We start from the raw sequence: 23,026 nt of genomic DNA on the forward strand, positions 1-23,026 counted from the left end.
TACTTTCCTGTGAGGGAGAGACAATAAACCAATAGACATCTAACTATATATTTCGGGTGGTGGTAAGTATGCATAAGCATGTCCCACACAATTTGGAACATACTTGTATTTAAAAATTAGTCATTGTTTATCTGAAATTCAAATTTAACTGGGTGTCCTATATTTTGATTTGCTAAATCTGGCAACCTTACTCAGTGGTCAGTCATCGTGTGAGCCATGGAAATAAAAATTGTGGCTGGCTTTATATGGAGAGGTGTGGCTGGAAGAAATAAGGGAGTCAGAAGCAGGTTCCCCAGGGATTGAATGCTGGCATTGCCCTTTGTCCTGCCCTTTGTCCTGTCCAGCTCTTTGACTTCTGTGCCTTGATAGCTTCATCTGTGAAATGAGAGACAGAGCATCTAATTTTAGGGCTGTTAGAAGATTCGAGATAATCTGCGGTGTGCCCAGCACCAGATAGCAGCATCATCACTGCTGACCCTCATTATTCTTTGCATCATATGCAAGATGAGCTCAAATCTGTTCATCTTTCCAAATTATCTTTTTACATGAGTCAGGACTAACTTTTTTTCAGAATGAGGGTTTACCAAGGGGGAGGCAAGAAAGATAAAACTCAAAGTAGAAGAAAGAATATTAAAAACAAAAAACAAAAAAATGGGCAGGAACACAGTGAGGGAGGCAAGGGAAAGAAGAAGAAACAGAGATGGAGAAGTGCATGATGTGGCGGAGTGAAGAGCTCCTAGACCCTGGGAGCCAGGAGCTCGAATTTGAATGACAGCTCTGCCCTGACTCACTGGGAGACCTTGCCCCCCGCCCCCAGGGTTTCTCTGGGTCTCAATTTCTCCATCTTCAAGATGAAGGGCAGGAACCACACATTTGCAGGATTTGAGCTGTAACTGACTATAACTCAGTACGAGGTGGCTTCAACTATTGAACATCTTTTTCAATAAACAAAGAAATAAATTTTTATTTTTATTTTTTTTTAAAGATTTTATTTATTTATTCATGAGAGGCAGAGAGAGATAGAGAGAGAGAGAGAGAGAGAGAGAGAGAAAGAGAGAGGCAGGCAGAGACACAGGCAGAGGGAGAAGCAGGCTCCATGCAGGGAGCCTGATGTGGAACTCCATCCTGGGACTCCAGGATCATGCCCTGGGCCGAAGGCAGGCGCTAAACCGCTGAGCCACCCAGGGATCCCCAGAAATAAATTTTTAGCATAAGTATGTCTCAAAGCATAGGACATACTTAGACTAAAAATTATGCATTATTTATCTGAGATTCAAATTTAACTGGGCAGCCTACGTTTTTATTTGTTAAATGTAGCAACTCTAGCTCCATTCTTGCCCTGTTTAACCACAGAAGCTCTGTCTTCTGCACTGAGCATCTGTGAAAACTTCCTTGATCAAAAGTTTCAGCTGCTGAAAAAAAGGGAAGGTCTGTACACTTTAGATTGACAGGATTTCGATGGCCCCTTCCAGCTCCCTATTGCTGTATCCCGCAGGGTTCAGAGCTGCAAGCAACAGAAGCCATCTGGGGCTGAGTGTTACAGGAAAGGAGCTCACCAGAGGATCTTGAGGGGCTCACAGAACTTGTAGGAAGGCCAGAGAAGCAGGCTGGGGGGCTCTGCAGAGTGGTCCAGGCACAGACCAGCAGCATCTGATGGGCTGGGACTTGCTCACGTGCTCTAGTTGCAACGCAGGCTGTGACAGTATATCTCTGGGCTATGCAGCTCCTGTGGGGGCCAGGGGGACAGACTCCACTTTCCAAGATGGGAGATTCCCTGGACGCAGAGAAGGGCTCCCAGACGCAGCGTGGAGGTGGGAGACACTTAGGAGCAACATCCATGAAGACTCCGCCTCCTCGAGGAAGAATTCTGGATGTTGATGTTTGTGGGTGAATTTTCCGAGCTGCGGGGAGAGCAAGTTTATGGAAAGATCAGTTACCAGGGCCAAATAGCAGGAGTGTCAGTGGGAAGGGGACCGTGGGGAGGGTTAGGGTCTGGTGGGGAGGGTGGTAGGTCTTTGCCACCTCTCTCACTCACAGTGCTCCATGAATAGTGTGTTAAATGGAGCTGCTTTGAAATGCACAGACCTTGGGGGTCTTTCAATTTGGGGGGTGGGGAGGCCTGATACACCCTCCAAGCCCAGCAGAGCCCTTTATAAGGCCAGAGGTACGCTGGAGTCCAGAATCTGACTGGTAGATGGGTTTTCTTTGGTCTAGAAGTTAAACAAATTGAATTAGTTGCCAACACACGTTGACAGTTGTCACATACGAACAGATTTTCAGCTTCTCTTGAAAATCAGAACTGGGTGGTAACCTTAGAATATGATTCTTTTTTTTTTTTTTTTTTTTTTAGAATGTGTTTGTTCCCTCACTTGTTTTGCTTGTTTTCTTTAGAGAGAGTGGGGGAGGAGCAGAGGGAGAGGGAGAGAGAATCCCAAGCAGGCTCCACGCCCAGCACAAGAACTGGACACGGAGCTCGATCTCACGACCCTGAGATCGTGGCCTGAAGTCAAGAATCTATAAGGGTCAGACTGAGGCACTCAGACACCCCTAGAATACAATTCCTGGATGCCATCCCCTACCCCCCCCATGGGAATGTGGTTTTCAGGTCACCCTCTCCCCAGCCCTCCCTGTTATATCTAGGCCTGCGATCTGTCTCTTGTTGTCATGTCTGTCGCACGCAGGGTCTCCTACAGCGGAAGAGGAGGAACATTAGCTGTGATTTCACAACTTTGCTTCCCAACATGTGGTCCTCAGACCAGCGACATCAGCACCCCTGAGTAGAAGCGCAGAATCTTGGAGCCCACCCAGACCAGACCCGCTAAGTGGGCATCTGCATTTCAAGAGCTCCCCAGGAATTTGTGTGCACAGCCGGGATGGAGAGGTGCTGCTTTCGGATCAAGCAAGGGGGAAAAACGATCTACTCCCAGATGGCTAAACCACCAGGTGTTGAAGAACCTGGGCTGTGTAGACAGCTTCGGATAATGACTCCATCTCGAATGAGCTGTGTGACGTTGGGCAAGTTGCTGTCAGAATCTCGGTCTGCTCTGTGGCCGGAGAGGTCGAGCAGCGCCCTGCATGCGGGAGGGTGATGCGGGCTGAGGCGGTGTAGGGTGCAGCAGGTGCCTGGCTTCAAACTCTCAGCTGCTCTCACTCACGACTGGGGGAAGGAGGAAAGGGCTCCTTCCGAAGCTGAACCGGGATTAGTAAATGCTCAAAACCAGCTCCTCTGACTGAGGGAGAAATAGAAGCCACGCTCGTGATAAAACCAAGCTTCCTCCTAGCTGTTTCAGAGATCCAGGGATCAGCTTTCTCTGGGGTGTGTGTGTGTGTGTGTGTGTGTGTGTGTGTGTCCGTGTCTGTATTTCCCATTTGGAACTATGGCTACTGCCACATGTATGTAAGACTAAATGAAGAAGTTTGGTATTTTATTCCTCTGCTTAAAAAATTGTGCAAAGAAAACCCCAGACTAAGCAAGTTGGGTCTGTATGTCCAGTGCAGTGAAAGACCCGCATGGAAAGCAACATTTCATTACAGGTGTGCTAAAATAATTTCCTCTCCAGGGCAAGTGGACACGCACACAAGGATTTGCACGCGAGGATTTTAAAGCCAGTGCATGAGGAGGCTCTTGGCCCCCTACTCCCTGCTGGGGTCTGAGGCCCCTGTCGTCAGCTCCCAGACGGCCTCGGCTGGGGACGGTGCCCGCAGCCTACTGAACTTTCTCCAGGACAGGTGGTACCAGAGTCCTGCCGGTGAGGATGGGCTCCCTGCCTCCTGCCGAATGTGAGCGTCAGCAGGATTCTGTTCGTTTTTTTTTTTTTTTTATTGCCTTCGAGACACATGCTGACTTGGTCAAAATCGCTTCGGCAAGATGTGACTGATGATGTATGAAATGAAAACCCCTGGCCCGGTGCTGGGAGGCCGGCGAGCGCGGGGTGTGGACACTCGGCTGGGCTGGCCAGACACAATGATACCCCTCAGCTTTCCAGGCTGTCTTTCAGCCGGCTGAAGCCGGCCCCAGGTGTGGAGCAGACTAGGGCAGATCGGGTTACGGAGGCCTGGGAGTCCAGTGCTGGGTGCCCCGGTGGAGAGCCACGACCGGGGTGGGGGCTGGGGCGCTGGCTGCTGGGAAATGAGATAGGCCCCGGGGAGGTTCCGGGGCCCTGGATGCATGGGGAGGGGTGGCGGGACAATGAGGGGGACAGAATGCAAGCCCTGCCCTTTCATCTCTAGTCCGGGCCTCCCACTCACTCTGCTCTCCTGCTCTCACCCCTGCTCTGGACCTCTCCTAGTCAGGATAAATGAGTTTTTCTCCGCGTGGCCAAGAAGCAGACCATCGTGAAGAATTGTCATTTTTAACTTAGAAGGCTTTCCTTTTAACACATTTTCCTTTTCACCCAGATGGTAACAAACATTGACCAAATGCTTTCTCTGTGCCCCAGGCACCTTGCAAAGCACTTGACACGAATTGATTTAACTTCCAAATCCTCCTGGCAACCCTAGGAGACAGGTGACCCTAGGAGAGGGGGTGCTAATAGCCTCCCATTATACAGATGGGGGAACCGAAGCTCAGAGAGTTTAAATCTCTGAGACACAAGTGCAGGCCTGGGGTGTGAAACCAGACGGACAGGCTCCCAGGGCCTGCCTGCTAGCCCCCACCCAACTTTCTCTAAACAATCTCAAAGAGTTTGCTGGTGCCCTCAGCTCTCAAAGCAGCATCTGCTGTATTCCCAGCCAGATACTTCTTGCCTGTGTGTTTGCATTCATTCATTGGTTCGTTCATTCATTAAGTCAAGCAAGCCTTCCCTGAGGGCCTTGTGCAGTGTTGGGCACTCCTGTGGGGCAGGAAGCAGGGAAAACAGAGACCCCTCCTCCAGCATGGATTACAGGAAAGATAAGCCTAAATGGGGCTGTGGGAATTCAAAGGGAATCTTATCTTTTCCATGAATATGGATATGGAGAACATGTTTTCTCTTCATCTTGCATAAGAAAAGATGGCATCCCAGAGGAAGGGGCTCGGAGTGAGGGGCCTGGGAGGCACCTCAGCCTGGCACCTGCCTAGCAGTGCTCTTTAGGTATCTGCAGTGCTTATTGTGATTCATTCAATGGATACTTGTTGAGCACCTGCTGTGTGCCAGGCTCCCATGGGCTCAGGTGGGATGCACAGGGGGTAGACTATAATCCTTGCTTCAGGGCCTTCCCGTGGTTGGGGGGGTGGGGGGTGGGAATAACGTGGATGCTGACCAATCAGCTGTCTTCATATGTAAACTGGTGGCACCAGCCTCCCTTGCCTGACAAAAATCCGCCCCAAAAGTCTTGAGAGTGGATTAAAAAGCAGAGAAGGCGGCTGCTTTCCAGAAGCAAGTAACCTCCTTCATTTCAGCTGGTGTTGGAAGGGGGCAGGGCAGTTGCAGTGATTTTGCCCCTGGAAGGCCAGCCCCGGGGGCACAGGGCAGCTCAGGGCAACAAAGCCTGGTGTCTGTGCACCTGCTGGTCACTGGGCCTGGGAGGCCTTTCCCTGGGGAAGCTGTGTCCTCCTCATTCTTCCAGGACTCAGGGCAATGGGTCTCCTCCAGGAGATCCCCTTCCCACCTCCTACTCCCTCACCCTGTTGATTTATCCCTGTCGCTTATCACAGGCCATGATGATATGGGTGGCACGCTCACCTGTGGGCACAGGCGGCCAGCCAGCACCCCTCTGAGTGCCCCCACAAATCCCTGTGCTATTGGCTTCCCACCCACCATGATGCCCATCCGGGTCTTTCCTCCCTGACCCTTCTGTGCTCCCTATGCTGCCGGGCTCTGGCTGTTGAGCGCACCTCCTCCTTCCCTGAGAAAATCGAGGGACGGCATTGCCACCCTTCCCACCCCCAAATCCTGTTTCAGGTTCCCGCTTTGTGTCCTCTGGGCTGAAAGCCAGCTTTGTGATAGAGGCTGCCACGCGGGCCCCCTCACCTCTGTGCCCTCCAGCCCAAAATGGTGCTTGGCACCAGGATGGGCCACATAATTTGCAGGGCCCAGTGCAAAATGAAAATGGGCCCTCTGCTCACAGGCTAGGAAGAATGGCAATAGGGACGCAGCAGAACATAAGCCAAGCATGAGGCCCTTCTGAGCGTGGCAGCCTGGGCGTCCACATGGGTGGCACGCCCATGAAGCCCACCCTGCTTGCCACCCAGGAAGTACTTCACTGACTATTGCTAAAGGAAGGAGTTAATGGATAAAGGGCAGGTGGACGGGGCTTCCCGAGTGCGACTGACAGGTGGGCAGAGGCCCAGCCCAGGGTCAGGGCGCTCAGGACCTGCTGCATCCGGGAGCCGGGGCCTCAGTAACAGGTGGGAGCCTGTGATATGAATGGGCATGACCTGCAAACCTTGCATCCCTCGCCTCATTGCCTGCCTTCTGGCCTCACCTATCCACCTCCGTGACCCCTCAGACTGCCATCTTGTCCAAAAGCCCCCAGAGGGCTGCAGGGCAGAACCAGCTCTGCTCCAGAAAACTCTAGAAGATCAGGTTTCTCTCTGCCAATCCTGGAGCTTTCTCCTGTTCCCCAGTGAGGCTTGGCCCGACTGCTCCTGCCAACTCTCGTCTCCCCAACTCAGCCATCCACCTTTCATCCCAAGCTGCCCGTGGCAACCCTCCATCTAGCCCATCATCTGGGAACCCCGAGCTGTGGATTTGCCTGGTGGGGGCAGCCCCAGGAGGGGAAGGAGGCGAGGATGCACTTTCACCTGTGGCCTCACTTGCATTGTTTTGCTCCCATTTTTGCAGTGAAGGAATGGGGTTCCTGAAGAGCAGTAACTCACGGGAGGTCTCAAGGCATGCTCCAGGCTGTCGGGGTGCCTGTGTCCATGCCCGGATGTGTTGGGCTCTAGGCAGCTCAGGATGCTGGCGGGATGGACCTCAGGCACAGGCCCTCAGAGGAGGACCAGGATAGAAGGTGGCCGCCTGCTCCCCAGACACTGCCGGCAGGGCCCAGGGGTGGGGTCGGGACCTGGTATGTAGAGTCAAGCTGAAGAGTGCTTGGAAATAAGCCAGGGCCCCCAGGGGAGGAGGTGGGGAGAAATTCTGCAGTGCACACAGTCGTTCCTCAAACACTGCGCAGCTGCAGGCGGCTATGGGGACCTGGGTTCAAGGTGCTGTGGGTACAGAGGAGACGGAGAAAGTGCCAGCCTGTTCCCCCCTTCCCCAGGCGGCACCTCTGTTTCCGGTGGGGGACACAAGACGGTAAGGGAGGCACGAATAACCCCAACAGCAATTGCAGACCGTGAGGGAAGTTAGAGAAAAGAAGACAAATGTGCACAGGGGTCAGGAGGGGAGGCCACCTTCTCTCTCCCGACCTGGGAGGAAGTGGCACCCAAGTGGCACGGGGAGGTGGAGGCCACCTGAGCTAGGCGCACGCAGGTGGGGGTGGGAGGGATTAAAGGGAAGGGGATTCCAGGCAGAGGGAATGGCAAGTGCAAAGACAGCCTAGCGGTTCGTGCTGGGCGGCGCGGCGGGGTCCGCGTGGCTGGAGCAAACGGCGAGTTGGTGGAGCAGAGGGACGAGAGGGGCTCGGGGTCACCTCCTCCGGGAAGCCTTCCCGATTGCTGCGCTGCGCCCCTCCCTCCCTCCCTCCCTCATCTTCCTCTACCTCAGCCCCAAAACGAATCCCACGGGTCGCTCTGGCCTCCTCCCTCCCTGTCCCGACTTCGAGCCCGGAGAGGCCAGGGCCGGCTCGGATTCCTCCGTCCGCATCCCCGCGGCGCTCGGCCGGGCGCCGGGCACCCCGTGGGCACTCGGTAAATATTTGTAAAGCGCCCTAGAAGGAATGAATGAACCCATTGGGCGCAGCTGGGGGGAGGGCGGGGCCGAGGGCAGGTGGGAGGCCGCGGGCGCGGGAGGGGCCCCTGGAAGCCCGTCCTCCGCCTGCTCCTCCCAGGCCCCGGCGCGCACCAGTCTGGGGCTCCCGAGGCGGCCTCTCGTGCGATCCAGGGCGCGCGCGGCTGGGGGAGCGGCCCGGGGCCCCTGCTCCCGGCGCCGGAGCTCGGAAGAGCGCGGGTCGCCGCCGCCCGAGGGCAGGAGGAAGGAGCGCTCGCGCCGCCCGCCGCCTCCCGGCGCTCGCTCCCCGGCTCCCGGGTCTGCTGGCTGCTCCTCCCACCCGCGCCCGCCTCCTCGCCCGCCCGCCCGCCCGCTCGCTCGCTCCCTCCAGCCGGTTTCCAAGCCCCGCGGTGCGCCCGGGCGAGTGCGGGGCGAGGGGCCCCGGGGCCAGCGCCGAGCGGGGGGCGGGGGTCCGCGCAGGGCGCAGCCGGCCGGGGAGGGGCCATGTCTGGCGCGGGCGCAGCGGGGCCCGTCTGCAGCAAGTGACCGAGCGGCGCGGACGGCCGCCTGCCCCCCTCCGCCACCTGGGGCGGCGCGGGGCCCGGAGCCGGGGGCCCGGAGCCCGGGGGGCGCGGAGAGCCGGCGCGATGCACGTGCGCTCGCCGCGCGCCGCGGCGCCCCGCAGCTTCGTGGCGCTCTGGGCGCCCCTGCTCCTGCTGCGCTCCGCCCTGGCCGACTTCAGCCTGGACAACGAGGTGCACTCGAGCTTCATCCACCGGCGCCTCCGCAGCCAGGAGCGGCGGGAGATGCAGCGCGAGATCCTCTCTATCCTGGGCTTGCCCCACCGCCCGCGCCCGCACCTCCAGGGCAAGCACAACTCGGCGCCCATGTTCATGCTGGACCTGTACAATGCCATGGCGGTGGAGGAGGGCGGCGGGCCCGACGGCCAGGGCTTCTCCTACCCCTACAAGGCCGTCTTCAGCACCCAGGGCCCCCCTCTGGCCAGCCTGCAAGACAGCCACTTCCTCACCGACGCCGACATGGTCATGAGCTTCGTCAACCTCGGTGAGCGAGGGCAGGGGGCGGGGTGGGGTGGGGGGAGCGGCTCGCTCCAGGGGCGCTTTGGGACGGGGAGGGGGCCGCTGCTTGCATCTTGACGCTCGCGGCCCTTTGCAGAAGCGCAGCGCCCGGCCCGGGGCTCCGACCCCCAGCCCCGGCGGACTCCCAGCTGTGCGCGCCCCCCAGGTAGGGCGGCCCGGGCTCGTCCGGCCTTGGGGGGGGGGGGCTCGGCGGACGGGAGGGCTGCTCCGAAGCCCCCTCCGGGTCAGGTCGGCGGCCGCACCTCCGGGGCTGCAGGCGCCGGGCCGGCCGCGGCTCAGTTCAAAGCGCGGGGCTGGGTCATGTGAGCTGTGCCGGCCCGCGCGCCCCGGCTACCTGGATTTAAAGGGCCCCGCGGGGCGCAGCCGCCTTCCCGCCCTTTCGGGGGCGCCCCCTGGGCCGCGCCTGGACCTGGCACCCCGACGCCGCGCCCCCTCGCCGCCCCGGCCCGCCCTACCTGCGCCCTCGCGGTGCGCCCGCCCGAGCGTGCCGCGCGCCGCCTGCGCCTCGGGGCGGGGGGGGGCCCCTCCGTGCGCCCCGGCGCCCCCCTGGCTCTGCGCTCTCCTGGCGGGAGCTGGGGAAGAAACGGTGCCATGGCGAGCTTTCTATTTTAAATATTTAATGATAGGTCCCGGGCGGGCACAATCCATTTTCAGCGCTTATCACGTGTGGCGCGCAGACCACGGCTCTGGGCGATGGGGTGGCGCGGGAGCTCGGAGCGGCCGCCGCGGGGGGCGGCCGGGGGACCTCGCCGCCGACCCGCGCCGCGGGGGCCCGGGCTGGGGGGGCCCGAGGCTGGCGCAGCGGCGGGGGCGCGGGGGCTCCTCCTCCATCCGTGCACGCACGTCCGCCAGGCTCGCTCAAACTGACCCCCGGCGGCGCGCTGCAGGGCTGCAGGGCTGCAGGGCTGCAGGGCTGGCGATCAAATATTTGGTTTCCGAGATAACACGCCCCGATAGCGTTGTTTCCTGAGCCGATTTCATTCTACTTGCGGCGAAAATCCGAACGGGATCAAGACCGCAGAGTCACGCCCACGGGCGCCGCGTCACCCGCGCAGTGATTCTGGAGCCCCTCGCTGGGGGCGCGGGGACCCACCCTGATGCTCCCAGCTGCAGAGAAGGTCCCCGAGTGCCCGGGTCGCCTTCGTCTGCCCTTCATAATAGCCAAAAATCAAATAGTGCAGCGAGTTGCAGCGAGAAAGGGGTGGGAGGTTCAGATGCCAAAATAACTCCAAGAAAGTTTGAATTATACTAAGCGGCCAGTTAGAAGGAGGCAGCTCCATATGTCCCGATTTAGAACAATCTCCAAGATGTATGAGGTGGAAAAGAGCAAGGTGCAGATCAGTGAGGTTACGTAGGCGCTTGTATATCATCTGTTCCCCCCTGGAAGAAGACACCGCCGACTGGAAATAGGTTTTACTGGGGGGCGGGGCAGGGCAGTGGGAGCTGGGGTCTGATTTCTGATTTTTCATTGTCTGCACTTTTGTCCGTGTGATTCTTTTTTTTTTTTTTTTTTTTTTGCAACGTGTATGTGTGACCTATACCAGAAACTAAAGACTTAGACACATATATAAATATATATGAATTAATGTAAATTAAAGCAGGACACAACACACTCTGTAGTGTCCTGAAGCTGGTGGTTAGCTGGGGCTAGGCCCTTTCTCTGGCGAGGGATTCATGGTATCCTCTGTCCTGTTGGGCACCCACCCACGAGTCCCAGTGAATGCCGCAGGTCCCAGTGGTGGCCTTCAGGGCCAGGCTGGGGTCATTAAAAAGGCATTTGTAAGCCCTGGCTTCTGCAAACCCAGTGCCAAAAATCACCTTGCTTCTGTGGACCAGCAGTGTGGCCGGGGTTCCCCCCCACCTCAGAGGAGGAGGAGGCTGCTGACTGGGTGCCTCTGGGAACCTTGGGGCAGAGCTATTTGCTCCCCCTCGGTGGTGGGAGCAAGCCGATACTTGTTTGGGAAGGCCATAGCTGGGTGGTTCTCCTCCTCTGGCTGTACACACACACCTTTCAACCCGTTAGCCCCATTTCTTTCATCTTGAAAGGACAAAGACCGGCTTGTCTGAGCCTCTTAATCAGTCGGGCTGGCTTTGGGCTTTGTGGGACAGTCCTGACTTTCTCAGGTCGTGCTTTCTGGAACATCACTCCAAATTAGATGGCGCAGTGGCTTTTAACAGAGTGTGCACTGGTCTTGTTTTCTTTCCCTAGCTGTCCCTAAAACTCGAGGTAATTGGTTGGGTGAAGACCTGGCCTGCAGTCTGGCAAGACTCCTCCTGTAGGCACTTTAAGGGTGGCCTTTATTTCTGCTCAGCAGCAGCATGGGACGAGTAAAGCTCCTGTCTCTTCCATTCTGTCCGGGGCTTGGGGATTTCTGTATAGCAGGGGCTTGGGGGTGGTAGTGGCGGTGGAGGGGAGTGCGTAGGAGACCAATCTGGAAGCTAAGTTTGCTAAGGAAGCACAACTGTTTTTCCCTGGACTGCAAATCATAATTGATCTGTAACATGCAAAGTTTTCTAAAGGTGCATTAAGTCTCACACTTTATCCAATAATAAGAAAATGTCATTTGTCCATATCAGACCCTTACTTGGTAACACGTGGAGGGGGTGGAGGCCTGGGGCGACTTCGGGGGGCTGCTGAGGGAGAGGCTGACTTTCTCTACTGCCCCCTCCTTCCTCCGCCACATAGCGCTGCTGTCCTGCCGTGCCTGGGGGACCTCGGACCAGATTCTGAAGGCTTTTGCAGACCTGGTGCCTTTATTCTTCCTTCTGTCTGCAGCCAAACTGGTTTTTGTTCCTATAAGTCCTCCTCCTTGGAATTCAAGCTTTTTGCCAGGCGGAGCGGGATCTAAACTAGAGAGGGAGCTAGAGGAGAATGTACGACAAAACCAGGTGCTGAGAATGAGGACTTCAGACCCCACCTTGTGACAAAGAGTGGCCCGTCCGATGAAGCCCCGTGTAATGCTCGCTGAGCCACGGAGGGAGACCCACCTCTTCTCAGCCCGGGCCTCTTCAGTTCAATGGCGAGATTTGTAAACTGGTTTGGATTAACAAGCCCCCGACTCCTCTGTGTAGCCTTAATTTTGGAATTCAAAACAGGCTACCCTCTCTGAAATTGTCCCCAGGCAACGTGAGTTCTGCAGACCGAATCAGCTAGAGCCCCCTAACCATTCCCCCCCGCCCCTGGAGAAATCCAGCAGCTCCTTTTGGAATCTTCAAAAAGAAGCCGGCTGGCATTAGGGGTGTGTGATGCATGTTCCTCTCTGGCCCAGGTTATGAAAGAACCAAATTTGTTTTAATCTTCGAAGCTAAATTAAAAAAAAAAAATACGGAGTTGGAAGCCGGTCATTATTGGACTCGGTGTACAAAAGTGGCTTTTGTTAATGTAGCCGAAGAGCAGTGAGAAGGCTGTGGAGTCTTTGCTTTATACCATCTGGCTGTCCTTTTCGTTGACAAGTGTTTGGCATTAAGATCTCTCCTCTTGCCCCTTTACAGGCCCTACCACTGTAGAGTATTAGAAAAAGATTCTGTTACAGTTTAAAAATTTCCTTCAGGGAGTGCTTCGTGAAGGGAGCATGGGCTGCAGGCATTTGCAGCTGTAACCTGGCTTGTGTTAAAATTTGGAAGGGGCTGTTCTACATTCCAGCACTTGGAGCGCCGGCCCTCACTGGTAAGCAGCCAGAGGTTAATATAGATGTCACACAGGCTTTCCCCCTGCTTTCTTGCTTGCTGCAGAGCGCCTTCGCTAGAGGAGTGCACCAACAGCTGTGTTTTTAGCAACCCTTTCAAAATCACTTCTTTTAAACCTCACTTTCCTGGTTCTTAAATCAAAGATCTGTTCCCCCTCCCCCACCGCCCCCCCTCCCTTCCCAAGGATGTATGTGACCCAGATTTGAACTTTTTTGATCTTCTTTATATTTGCCTTCTGGAAAACAGGCAGGTTAAGGCCCAGCCCCGGATGCCAGCCTGCGTGGCTATTTTCGGTTTTTATTCCGGGCCTCTCTGTTTGGTTGCATAGTGGTCCATCCAAGGTGCAAGGGAGGCGGCCCAGATAAAGATCGATGATTTCCGGGCAGTAAAGGGATGATTCTGTGAATGCCCCGAGAGAAGAAGGGGCCTGTGAGCCTCGGCTCAGGGGCCTTTCATCGCGTAGTAGGGCTATCAGACCTCCGCGAGATAAACACAGCTGGTGTCCGATCCCCTGACCGCCGGAATGCCTGCAATGTGAGCGAATATCACATGTCCGCTGAACTCAGAGGCAAGTGATGACTTCATTCCGGGGAGAGTCCCATCTAAGTTGATTGATCACCCCTATCGCTTTAATATCTTTTTTCCCTATTGGGTAAGGTCATATTTGGCCCATCGCAAGCATCAGAGTGTCCTAACGCTCCCCCAGTCCCCACCCTCCCCAGCCTGCCCATCCATTTCGCCGGATGAATATTTTGAATGGAGAGCCCGAATGGCTGGCCATGTTAATTTTTTTGCAATCACTCTTCAGACCTAGCTGGGGGCTGTCGACACACTGTTTTTGGCAGGCTGCTGCAACGCTTCGCCTTAATGCACTCTGGCAGTGTCACCGGGGTTAGGGCACAGTCAGGGATGTGTGGGACCTGTCATGTTATTGTCAGAAGGAATGCGAGGATTAGCCTTTAAAACGTGGTGGTGGGAGAGTGCTGCAGCTGTGTACACTTATTATAAAAGACTTAAGTCCCACTGGTAAAATCAATATATTGAATTGCATGACCCTCTGCTTTTAATTAGTTTAAATCAAATGCGCCGGTGCCATTTTGCCTCCTCTCGCCTTCATGGGGTGAGGAAATACCAATATTTACATAGAAACTGTTAATTTGTGGTGAAAATGATAACACATTTAGCTTTACACACCCAAATTGCTCGGACTTGATGGGTCCCAGAGCAGCGTGGGGCTGCAGGGTGACGTCACCGGGGCGCGGGAGCAGGGCGGGGGCGCCTGGAACGTCCCCGGGACCCCGGGTGCCCGGTGCAGGTGGGCACAGCCGTGGGCGAGGGCCCCGGGGGATGGCTGGGCTGGCCAGCAACCAGCCGATGCTTTCGTCTCGAGCCAGAAACGTCGAGAATCACCCACATCCTCTACGATCTTTCCTCTCGGGCACTCTTACAAAATCGTGAAGCGGGCACTTGCCTTTTGGTCCTTTTAAGTCCTCGCTCCCGGCGTGCTGGGTCTTTTGCACGGGGCGGCTCAAGGCACAGTACTTTATTTATTCCAGAGCTTCAGATGCTTTTCTTTCCAATTCCTGAAACAGTTTATAGAGGAAGGCGGGGGGGGGGGGGGGGTTCCTTCACTGCAAACGATCCCACGTATGACCACGGCTCTTATGTGAACCGTTTGGTATTAGCTTGTGTGTTCAGCTGCAATTGAATTCTGGGGTCTGCAGCGACTGGCACTTGACAAATAATATTTGACAAAAATGGGACTTGGTATTTCTTAATCTGGAACAGATATTTGGTCATTGACCTTCCCCGGGCGAGAGATGGCGCGCACCCAGCGTGGAGTGGCCGCGGGGACAAACCCCAGGGCCCCCGCTGTGCGCGTCTCCCCCCCACCCCAGTGGAGTGTTTATGATTTGGGGGGGATGCGAGGAGCGCATGAAGTTTGACACTTACTTATGTGCAGCTCGGAGATGCATGTGCGATGCGTCCTTTCAGCATTTGTGGCAGAAGGCATTGTTGGGAGCCGCGCAAAGCCTCTGCTGATCCGCGTGGGGTGGATTGAATTAATGACAACTCGGAGAGCACCAGTTTTAGGGTAATTGCTTTATTGTTTTGGAGCTAGGGTGCTTATAATCCGGTTCCTGTACAAACATGTTTAACGTGTGTTAATGCATTTCCAAACCAGAGCCTCTCAGCACAACCCTGCTTTCCATTAATTGATGTCGGTAGCATGGTACAGTATTTCAAAGGGCTGGCCAAGTATAAACTGTGTTTCCAATTTCCTTCCTTTCCTGTGTTTGGAATGCCAATGTTAATTTGTTCCCATGCAGGAGAGGGGGCTGCCAACTGCGGCTTTCTATAAAGGGCTTCACAGTGAAGGCTTCCAGCCCTCGCTGATGCTTGGGGCTGCCTGGCCAAGTTTCCTGACACTTTGCAGCTAATTCTGGGTGATATATGGGGTGGGGGGTTGGGGGGCTTCACTGCCGTGTAACGGAAGTTCTCGGTGACAGCCGAGGGTGTGACTTGGCGAGGGAGAATGGACCGGCATCTACAGCGATTCTCTTTCGAGGCAGCTTAAATCCATGTGTCTGTTTCCACTGTGGGTGCCTATTAGCTGTGTGACCTTGAACAACTTACTTGACGTCTCTGAGTTTGTCTCAGAGAAAGCTGGATAATAAACCCCTCCCTCATGAAGCCCAAATCATAACGTGCGTGCGTAGAGTCTCGCACCAGTAGGTGCACAATAAATCGTAGCTCTCGTTTTTATTGTGGTGGCCACATCACTACTCACTTTGCTATACCGGTCTAAATATCAGTTTTTAAAGTTTCATTTTATTTATTTGAGACAGAGAGGGAGAGAGAGAGACAGAGCACATGAGTGGGAGGGGCAGAGGGAGAGGGAGAGACACTCTCAAGCAGACTCTCCGCTGAGTGCAAGGTTTATGGGGCTCAATCTCAGGACCCCGAGATCATGACCTGATCCGAAACCAAGAGTCCAAGTCATAACTGATTGAGCTACCGGGTGCCCCCAATAGCAGTTTTAATTTTTTTAAATTTATCATTATTTTTTCCAATGGCAGTTTTTAAATACTTAATCTTAAAATATTGAGATTTAGCCACCCACGTTATTTTGAAGATGTCAAAAAAAACGGCCCCCAAAATGTGTATTTGCACACACACCTTTCCCTCTTTCAGAGATCTTTGGAATTTGAATGAGAACACTAGGGACGCCTGGGTGGCTTGGCGGTTGAGTGTCTGCCTTTGGCTCAGGGTGTGAACCCAGGATCCCAGGATCCCAGATTGAGTCCCACATCGGGCTCCTTGCGGGGAGCCTGCTTCTCCCTCTGCCTGTGCCGCTGCCTCTGTGTCTGTCATGAATAAATAAATAAATCTTTTTTTTTTTTTTAAAGAGAACACCAAACTTATTTGAGGATAAATGAGTATAATGCTCTTTCCCTTGCTTTTAGCATCTATAGGTATTTAGAAATTTTACTACTAGGCAAACTGAAACTCAAAGTGAGGGGTATACGAGAACTCTCTGTACTGTATTTGCAACTTTTCTCTAAGTCAAAAATTATTCCAAAATCAAAAGTTTTAATTTCAAAAAAAAAAAAAAAAAAAAAGAAAAAGCACATGACTGAAGTATTTCTTCCCACCCCTTCTGGAAGATGGTCAAAGTACAAATTGTCTTTTCCTTCAAGGGAGTGACAAGCCCAAAGCATTCATTAACAGAACAGTACAGCCTCCCCACTCTTTATTGGAGCAGGTGCAAGGCTGCCCCCCAACTCCCCCGGCTGGGGTGAGGCCACAACAAAGCCCCATGTGGATTCAGTGCGTTTAGAAGCCTCTGGAGACCCTGGGGGTGGGGGGGGGGTGGGGGGCAGGAGGGACGAAAGAGAACGTCTCCAGGGCCCGAGACAAGGGGTGGGCTTAATCACTCAAGGCTTCCCGTAAATTCCCTTCAGCTCTTTCTGTACTGTTTGAAAAATCTGACTCGGTGAGTATTAGGTTTCCCTGCATCTTTGAGGTCACGTGTTATTCTTTCACATCTTTATCTCCCCAGAGTAGCTTTCAAGTTCCAATCTTTTGTTGTCTGGCTTAATTAAATTTGGCTGTGAATGAAAACTTGCACTGTTTCCAAAATCGAGGACTTGCGTGTTTTTAAGCATCAGAGTTAGGCCTGTACTGTCTTGTAATGCCAGCCTCTCTGTTGCTTTTATGTAGTTTGCAAAAAAAAAAATGAAAAAATAAAATCTAAACACTTAGCGTGACAGTCGGCTTAGACCGATTCTATCCCCGTCCCAACGCTCATCTGCCCGGCAGTGTAACGTTGCCAACAGAGGCAAGTGAGCTACTCTGTGGTTTCAGTGACTTGTGTTTGGCCTTTGATAAAGGACTCCTTTCTTGACTGTTTTTTCAGACATTCTTACTATCCTGTTCTTGCACTGCCTCGCCAAATTCTCATGGCACGGGAGGTGCTCAGATATTGGCTGCTCGTGTGCGTGGATGCGTTGAAGGTGTTTGTTCTAAGGCAGCATCTTCTAAATGCTTTGTGATTTCATCCCCGCCAGTAAGTTTGTGGGGCCTTGCCCTAAATAGAAATAAATCCTACTGCTGTAGTCTAGTTTTCTTGCTTTATACAATGTAGACTAAAATATAAACTCAAGGAGGAGGCACTCAAGATAAAAGTTTGAATGTTAATCACATTTTAACTAATTGGTCATTATTAAGACAGACAAAATTATGCTTTTAATGAACAAGACACATTCAATTTTGCTCTCACAGAGGCATCTGGGTGGCTCAGTGGTTGAGCATCCATCTGCCTTTGGCTCAGGTAGTGACCCCAGGGTTTCGGGATCGAGTCGTGCGTTGGCCTCCCCGTGGGGGAGCTACTACTTCTCCCTCTGCCCGTGTCTCTGCCTCTCTCTCTGTGTGTCTCATGAATGAATAAAATGAAATCTTCAAAAAATTTTTTTGCTCTCACAAATGAGTTAATGTTACAGATAGAATTTGATGTCTTTCAAAATCGTGGTTCGGCGGTGTGAGATCAGCGAGCTAAAGGCCTGGTCCTACGTTTTGATTATTTTCATCCTTCATTTGTCTGTGTGGGACAAATGAAGTCATCATGTGATAACAAAGACCTCACAGTCTTGGTGGGGTAAAGCCACAGAGGTTTGTTCTCTCGTATAAAGTTATGGCTCCATTGTGGGTTGGTAGGGGCCTCTGCACTTTGGCCAGGTGGGAGGGTGCTCAGGTCCCCTGGCTGATGGGGCTGACACCCTCTCGAATGTCACCAGTCACCGTGTCAGAGGGAAAGCCTCTGTGACTTGTGCCTGAGCTTTTAAAATTTCCACCTGGACGTGAATGCCCCACTTCTCCTCCCATGTCATTGGTCAGAGCTAGTTGGGTAGTCACATCTGCCCACAGGTGGGTGGGAAACTATCAACCTGGGCTTGGAGAGGGAAGCCCCGAAGGAGCCCTGGAAATGTCACCAGTGCCTGCCACACTATGGTAGGAAGACAGTCTCCCGGGAAGAATATAGAAATGGGACCCAGAGATTGTTGGCTGCAACGGGGTCCTCTCTTTTCAATCTCATCCACCAGTTAATGCTGAGATTTTTGGCGAAGCTCCATTATGAATTTCCACCTTTCCTGATGTCCCTCAGTCCTTGAAATTTACTTATAATTATGATTGTAGTATTTTCCCCATATCCCAGCAGATCCCCCCAGCATCCCCCCAGGTGCTTGCCCCTCCATCCTGGAGACCAGTGTTTCTAGAAGTTTCTGCATCACCGAGGTATTCACATAGTTCAGCAAGAATAACCACTTCTCTCTATTCCCACTTGTAAAATGACTCGCCTCTTTGGGACTGGTCTTTCAGCAAAAGCGTGCTTCAGCCCTAGTCCGGTTCACTACCCAGAGAATTGAGGAGGCTGACTCTGGTCCTGGCTGGAGAGGTGCGGGTCCTGGCTGGCGTTTGTGTGGGTCGTGCAGGCGATTGCCCCGTCATGAAGTCTTGCCCTGAATGGGATTGCTGCCTTTTCTTCCCGGCCCTCAGAGGCAATTCCTGATCCAGGCAGAAAGAATCTTGCAGGGCTGAATCTAGAAACGGACTTAGAGAGCCCTTCGTTACCTACATGCGTCGCTGAAATAAATCATAGTGACAAAGTGGGAGGGTTGAGATCTTTCCGTAGCAGTGATGGATTTGTGGTACCCTTCCTTATGGGGCTTCTCGGTTAATTCTCTCGGCATTCTGCAAAGCGAGTGGGATCATTTCCATTTTAGGGAGGAAGGAACTGGTGGGAGCCCAAACTTGCCTAGCGAGGAAGTGGTGGGGTTGACGTTCGAATCCAGCTCTTTTTTTTTTTTTTAAGATTTTATTTATTTATTCATGAAAGACAGAGGGAGAGAGACAGAGACAGAGACAGAGACACAGGCAGAGGGAGAAGCAGGCTCCATGAGGGAGCCCGATGTGGGGCTCGATCCTGGGACTTGAGGATCACGCCCTGAGCCAAAGGCAGACGCTCAGTCACTGAGCCACCCAGGCGTCCCTCGAACCCAGCTCTTGCTGAAGGTAAAGCCATACACTCTTTCCTCCTGCTCCCGTGGATGTGTGTGAAGGGGGGTTAAGGGGGGGGACACACAAGGACAGTGGTGTTGAGGCCACTGAAGCACATGCCGAGCCCTTGACCTTGTGGCTTGGGGTCCTGAAGGGGAAGATAGAGGTGAGCAGTGTATACCTTTCTCTTTCTTTTTTTTTTTAAAGATTTTATTTATTCATAGAGACAGAGGAAGAGAGGGGCAGAGACACAGGCAGAGGGAGAAGCAGGCTCCATGCAGGAAGCCTGACATGGGACTCGATCCCGGGTCTCCAGGATCACACCTGGCTGCAGGCGGCACTAAACCACTGCGCCACCAGGGCTGCCCTACCTTTCTCTTTCACTCTCCGTCCCATTTACCATAACTCCCCCTCCTCCATCTCTCTGACTTCAAACAATAGTCAGGGCCGAGGGTCCAGTCCCCGAGTGCCATGCCCTGAGGCTCCTACAGACACCCCACACCCCTTGGATGGGAAAACTCCAGAAGCAGCTGGAGATTGGCATTTTCATAGCAATACTTCCAGACACTATAGAAAAGACCATGGATATACCAGAATAAATACTGCATAGTTTGTAATAGTATGAAATCATTAATAGTCTAAGTGCCCATGAACAGGAGATTGGAGAAATAGATTTGTAATAAATTTATTTGTAAATTTATAATAAATCAGAAAGGGAATGGAAGGACTTCTTTCTGAGGTATCAATACCGATTCCAGACACTGTCAAGAGGGACAGAGCAAGTTGTGGAAGGACACTTAGGGTGTAACCATTTATCCCTGTGTCAAAACACACACACTCAGGAGGGCACCAGGTAATATTATATGTCATTCGTGGGCCATACATACGTGATCACACCAGGGGAACGTGACACGGGCAGCAGGACTCAGGCCAGCTGCCTCTAGGGAGACGGAAAGGGGTTGGGGGGCGCGGCGTGGGATGCAATTAGGGAGAAATTTTAAATAAACTCGGACTGTTCCCTTCACGGTTTTCTTTCTTTTACTGGGAAGCCATTAGGAAGTACAATGTGGTATCCTGGATTAGATCTTGGAACGGAACATGGACAGCAGTGGAAAAACTGGTGCAATTTAAAAAACAATCTGGAGTTTAGTTAATAGTAAGTGGAAATGAACAGTGATGTGCACTTCTTCGCTTTGACAAGTGTCCCATGGTTCTGGTGGATGTTGGCGCTGGGGGAAGCTGGCGAGGCTGCTCCTAATCTCTGCGGCATCTTTGCAACTTTTCTGTAAATCTAAAGTTCTTCTAAAACAAGGAGTTTATCGGCAAAGGATACAACCAGGATATTAACTCTCGTTAATGCTCAGTTGTGGGCACCCGGATGCTTGTTACACTTTTCCTCTGCCTTCTTTGTGATTATGGTTTTTTTTCCCCCCAAACCCCAAGGAACCGGGAAACCCTCCCGGAGAGCCAGTCTTGGAGTGTGTTCAGGGTCTTGTGCCCCAAGGGCCAATAACCCATCAATCTGCAGACCCACTCGCACGACAGAGACTCGGCTGGCAAATGAAAACCCTGTGCAGCCGAGCCCCGAGACCTTTAAAACGCTTGCTGCCTCCGTTCATAAGATGCCCGGTGTGAAGCAGACATTCGTTTATGAGAGCGCTAGAGACGGGGTGGGGAGGTCGGGTTAGGGCTCTCGGTTTTCCTCCTGGTCCTGAACTTTGTAAAAGGCCCCCATCATCTTCCCCTTTCTCAGGTTCCACCGTCGGACTGACGTGACCTAACATTTGTTGAGAGAGAAGCCCTTAAACATGGCAGTGGGGCCTCAGAACCTTCCAGGGCTAGTAAATGTTTATAGGGTGGAGGCACCAGTTGGTCATTTCCTTTAGGAGGAAACAATAAATGAAGCTACTTGCCTTATACCAACTCGAACCCTGAGCTCCTCATTGTCTTAATGTGGTGGGTGATGGGGGAGGAGGGGATGGGAAAGGGGATCCAAAAGTCTCTGGGTCTCTTGTGGCTCAAACACCCTACGACCTGGGAGATGGCTTTTTAAAGGTAGATTTAGGGCAGGGTTTCCCAGCCTTGGCACGATTACATTTTTAGCCAGACAGTTCTCTGTTGTGTGAGCCGTCCTGTGTGTTACTGGACGTGGGGCGGTATCCCTGGCTCCTACCCATCAGATGCCTGGGGCACCCCAGCCCAACGCTGGGATAGTCAAGGATGTTTCCAGATGTTGCCAGTGTCCCCGGGGTGAGGTGGGGAGCAAAACTGCCCCCAGTTGTAAACCGCCGGTTGAGGGTGACTTTCCTCAAACTTGGCAATTGATTTGAGAGCTTGTGCTTCAAACCCTCTGGCCATGGCAGTGAACGGGGGAAGCCAGCATTTCTAGACTGATGGATTATTTTCCGGGTGAAAGGAACACAGATCGCGATCAAAATGTGAGCCCCGTTCTGGGATCATGGCCTGCCTGGGTTCGAAACACCCTCGGGACGAAGATGGAGGTCCCGTCTCTGCAGAGAAGCATCATGTCCTGGGAACCAAAATGGGTTTACAATGCTTTTTCCTCCCTGATGCTAAAAGATGATTAAAGACACACTTAAAAATGGTCCCTCTTTTTTTTGTTTTTTGGTCCCTCAGGAGCAATTAGGGCAATAACCTCTCTTACCTGTTCTCCTCTGTGGGCAGGTAACTTATGGGCGGGGGGAGAGGGGGCAGCAGAGAAGCCTCGTGTTTGCAAGGGCATCGCAGCTAGTGCCAGAGCTCCTCCGAGCAGAGAAAAAAGCTGCTGGCTTCAGACCACGGCCCACGGGCCAAATCCAAACCTCCATCTGTTTTTGCACAGCCTGTGAGCAAGAATGGTTTTTACGTAAGTTTTAAAAGGGTGATAAATGATCAAAAGAAGAATAATGTTTCATGACATTTGAAAATTAGATGAAATTCAAATTCCAGCATCTGTAAGGCTTGATTGGGACATGCTCACTGATGTATCATCTGCATCTGCTTTCCCCCTGCAGCGGGAGGGAGGTCACGGCAGCAGAGGCTAGGTTCTCCAGAGCCCTGGAATACTTACCGTCTGGCCCGTTAGAGAAGTTTGCTGACCCCTGCTTACTGCCCGGACCCCCTACCTGGGAAGGGATAAAAATTTAAACAGCCTGATTTTACCTGCCCTCCTTGCCCCTCTGCGGACGATCAGTGACACAGTGCACCCTGTGTCCTCCTGGATGTGCAGAGGGGCTCGAGGAAACTCTGCTTTAAACAGATTGCTGCTCTGATGGCTTCTCGGCATCTGTAACGTGGGGCGTGCATCGTGAATCCCCACTAGGGTGCTGGAGCTCAGTGCGTGGCTCTTCCTAAATTTGCTTGGTCCTAGTAGCCTCATCTCCATGTTCTGTTTTTTGCTTTTTTTTTTTTTTTTTTAAATTCTCCTAAAACATCTCAGGTGGTAGTTAAGCCTGGCTCTGGGGTCGGACCCCATGACTCTAAATCCTATTTCTGCCACTTGTTAGCAGGTGATTATCTTCTGGGTCCCCGTTTCCTCCTTTGTGTTAATATTGGTGCCTGCCTCATGGGCAGCTGGGGGGGTCCCCTGCATGGAGGCAGGAGAGCCAGGTACGGTGCTTGCGAGGCACCAGGTGCCCAGGAACATTGGACCAGGGGGAGTGGCCTGCAGGTGCCAGGCCTGGGTGCAGCTCCTCTGGGCGTCCAGGGCAGTGGGACACGCGACGGCTCGCTCTGGGAGTGACAGCGGGGTGTGCGTGTGTCCCACCGCTGAGCTCTGCAGGGTTGGGGTTGAGGGTGGTCCACCCTTAGCTGTGATACCCCGTGGTGAAGCCGGAAGCTCAACTGTGTTACCCGGACACGAGATAAACCAGGAAGCTGGTTTTCGTA

The 23,026-nt window shown here is 53.3% G+C and overlaps 1 protein-coding gene across 1 annotated transcript in view; it reads left to right on the forward strand.

Annotated features, from left to right (window-relative positions):
* Positions 1-7,934: 7,934 nt before the first annotated feature.
* Positions 7,935-23,026, forward strand: part of BMP7 (bone morphogenetic protein 7) — a 92,530-nt gene continuing 77,438 nt past the window's right edge. Inside the window, exon 1 of the mRNA XM_026015089.2 lies at positions 7,935-8,858. Within this exon, the coding sequence (XP_025870874.1) occupies positions 8,441-8,858 (418 nt within the window). The 5' untranslated portion in view covers positions 7,935-8,440. The remainder of the gene's footprint in view (positions 8,859-23,026) is intronic.

The sequence above is a fragment of the Vulpes vulpes genome, chromosome 14 (assembly GCF_048418805.1).
Source record: "Vulpes vulpes isolate BD-2025 chromosome 14, VulVul3, whole genome shotgun sequence".
Classification (NCBI taxonomy): domain Eukaryota; kingdom Metazoa; phylum Chordata; class Mammalia; order Carnivora; family Canidae; genus Vulpes; species Vulpes vulpes.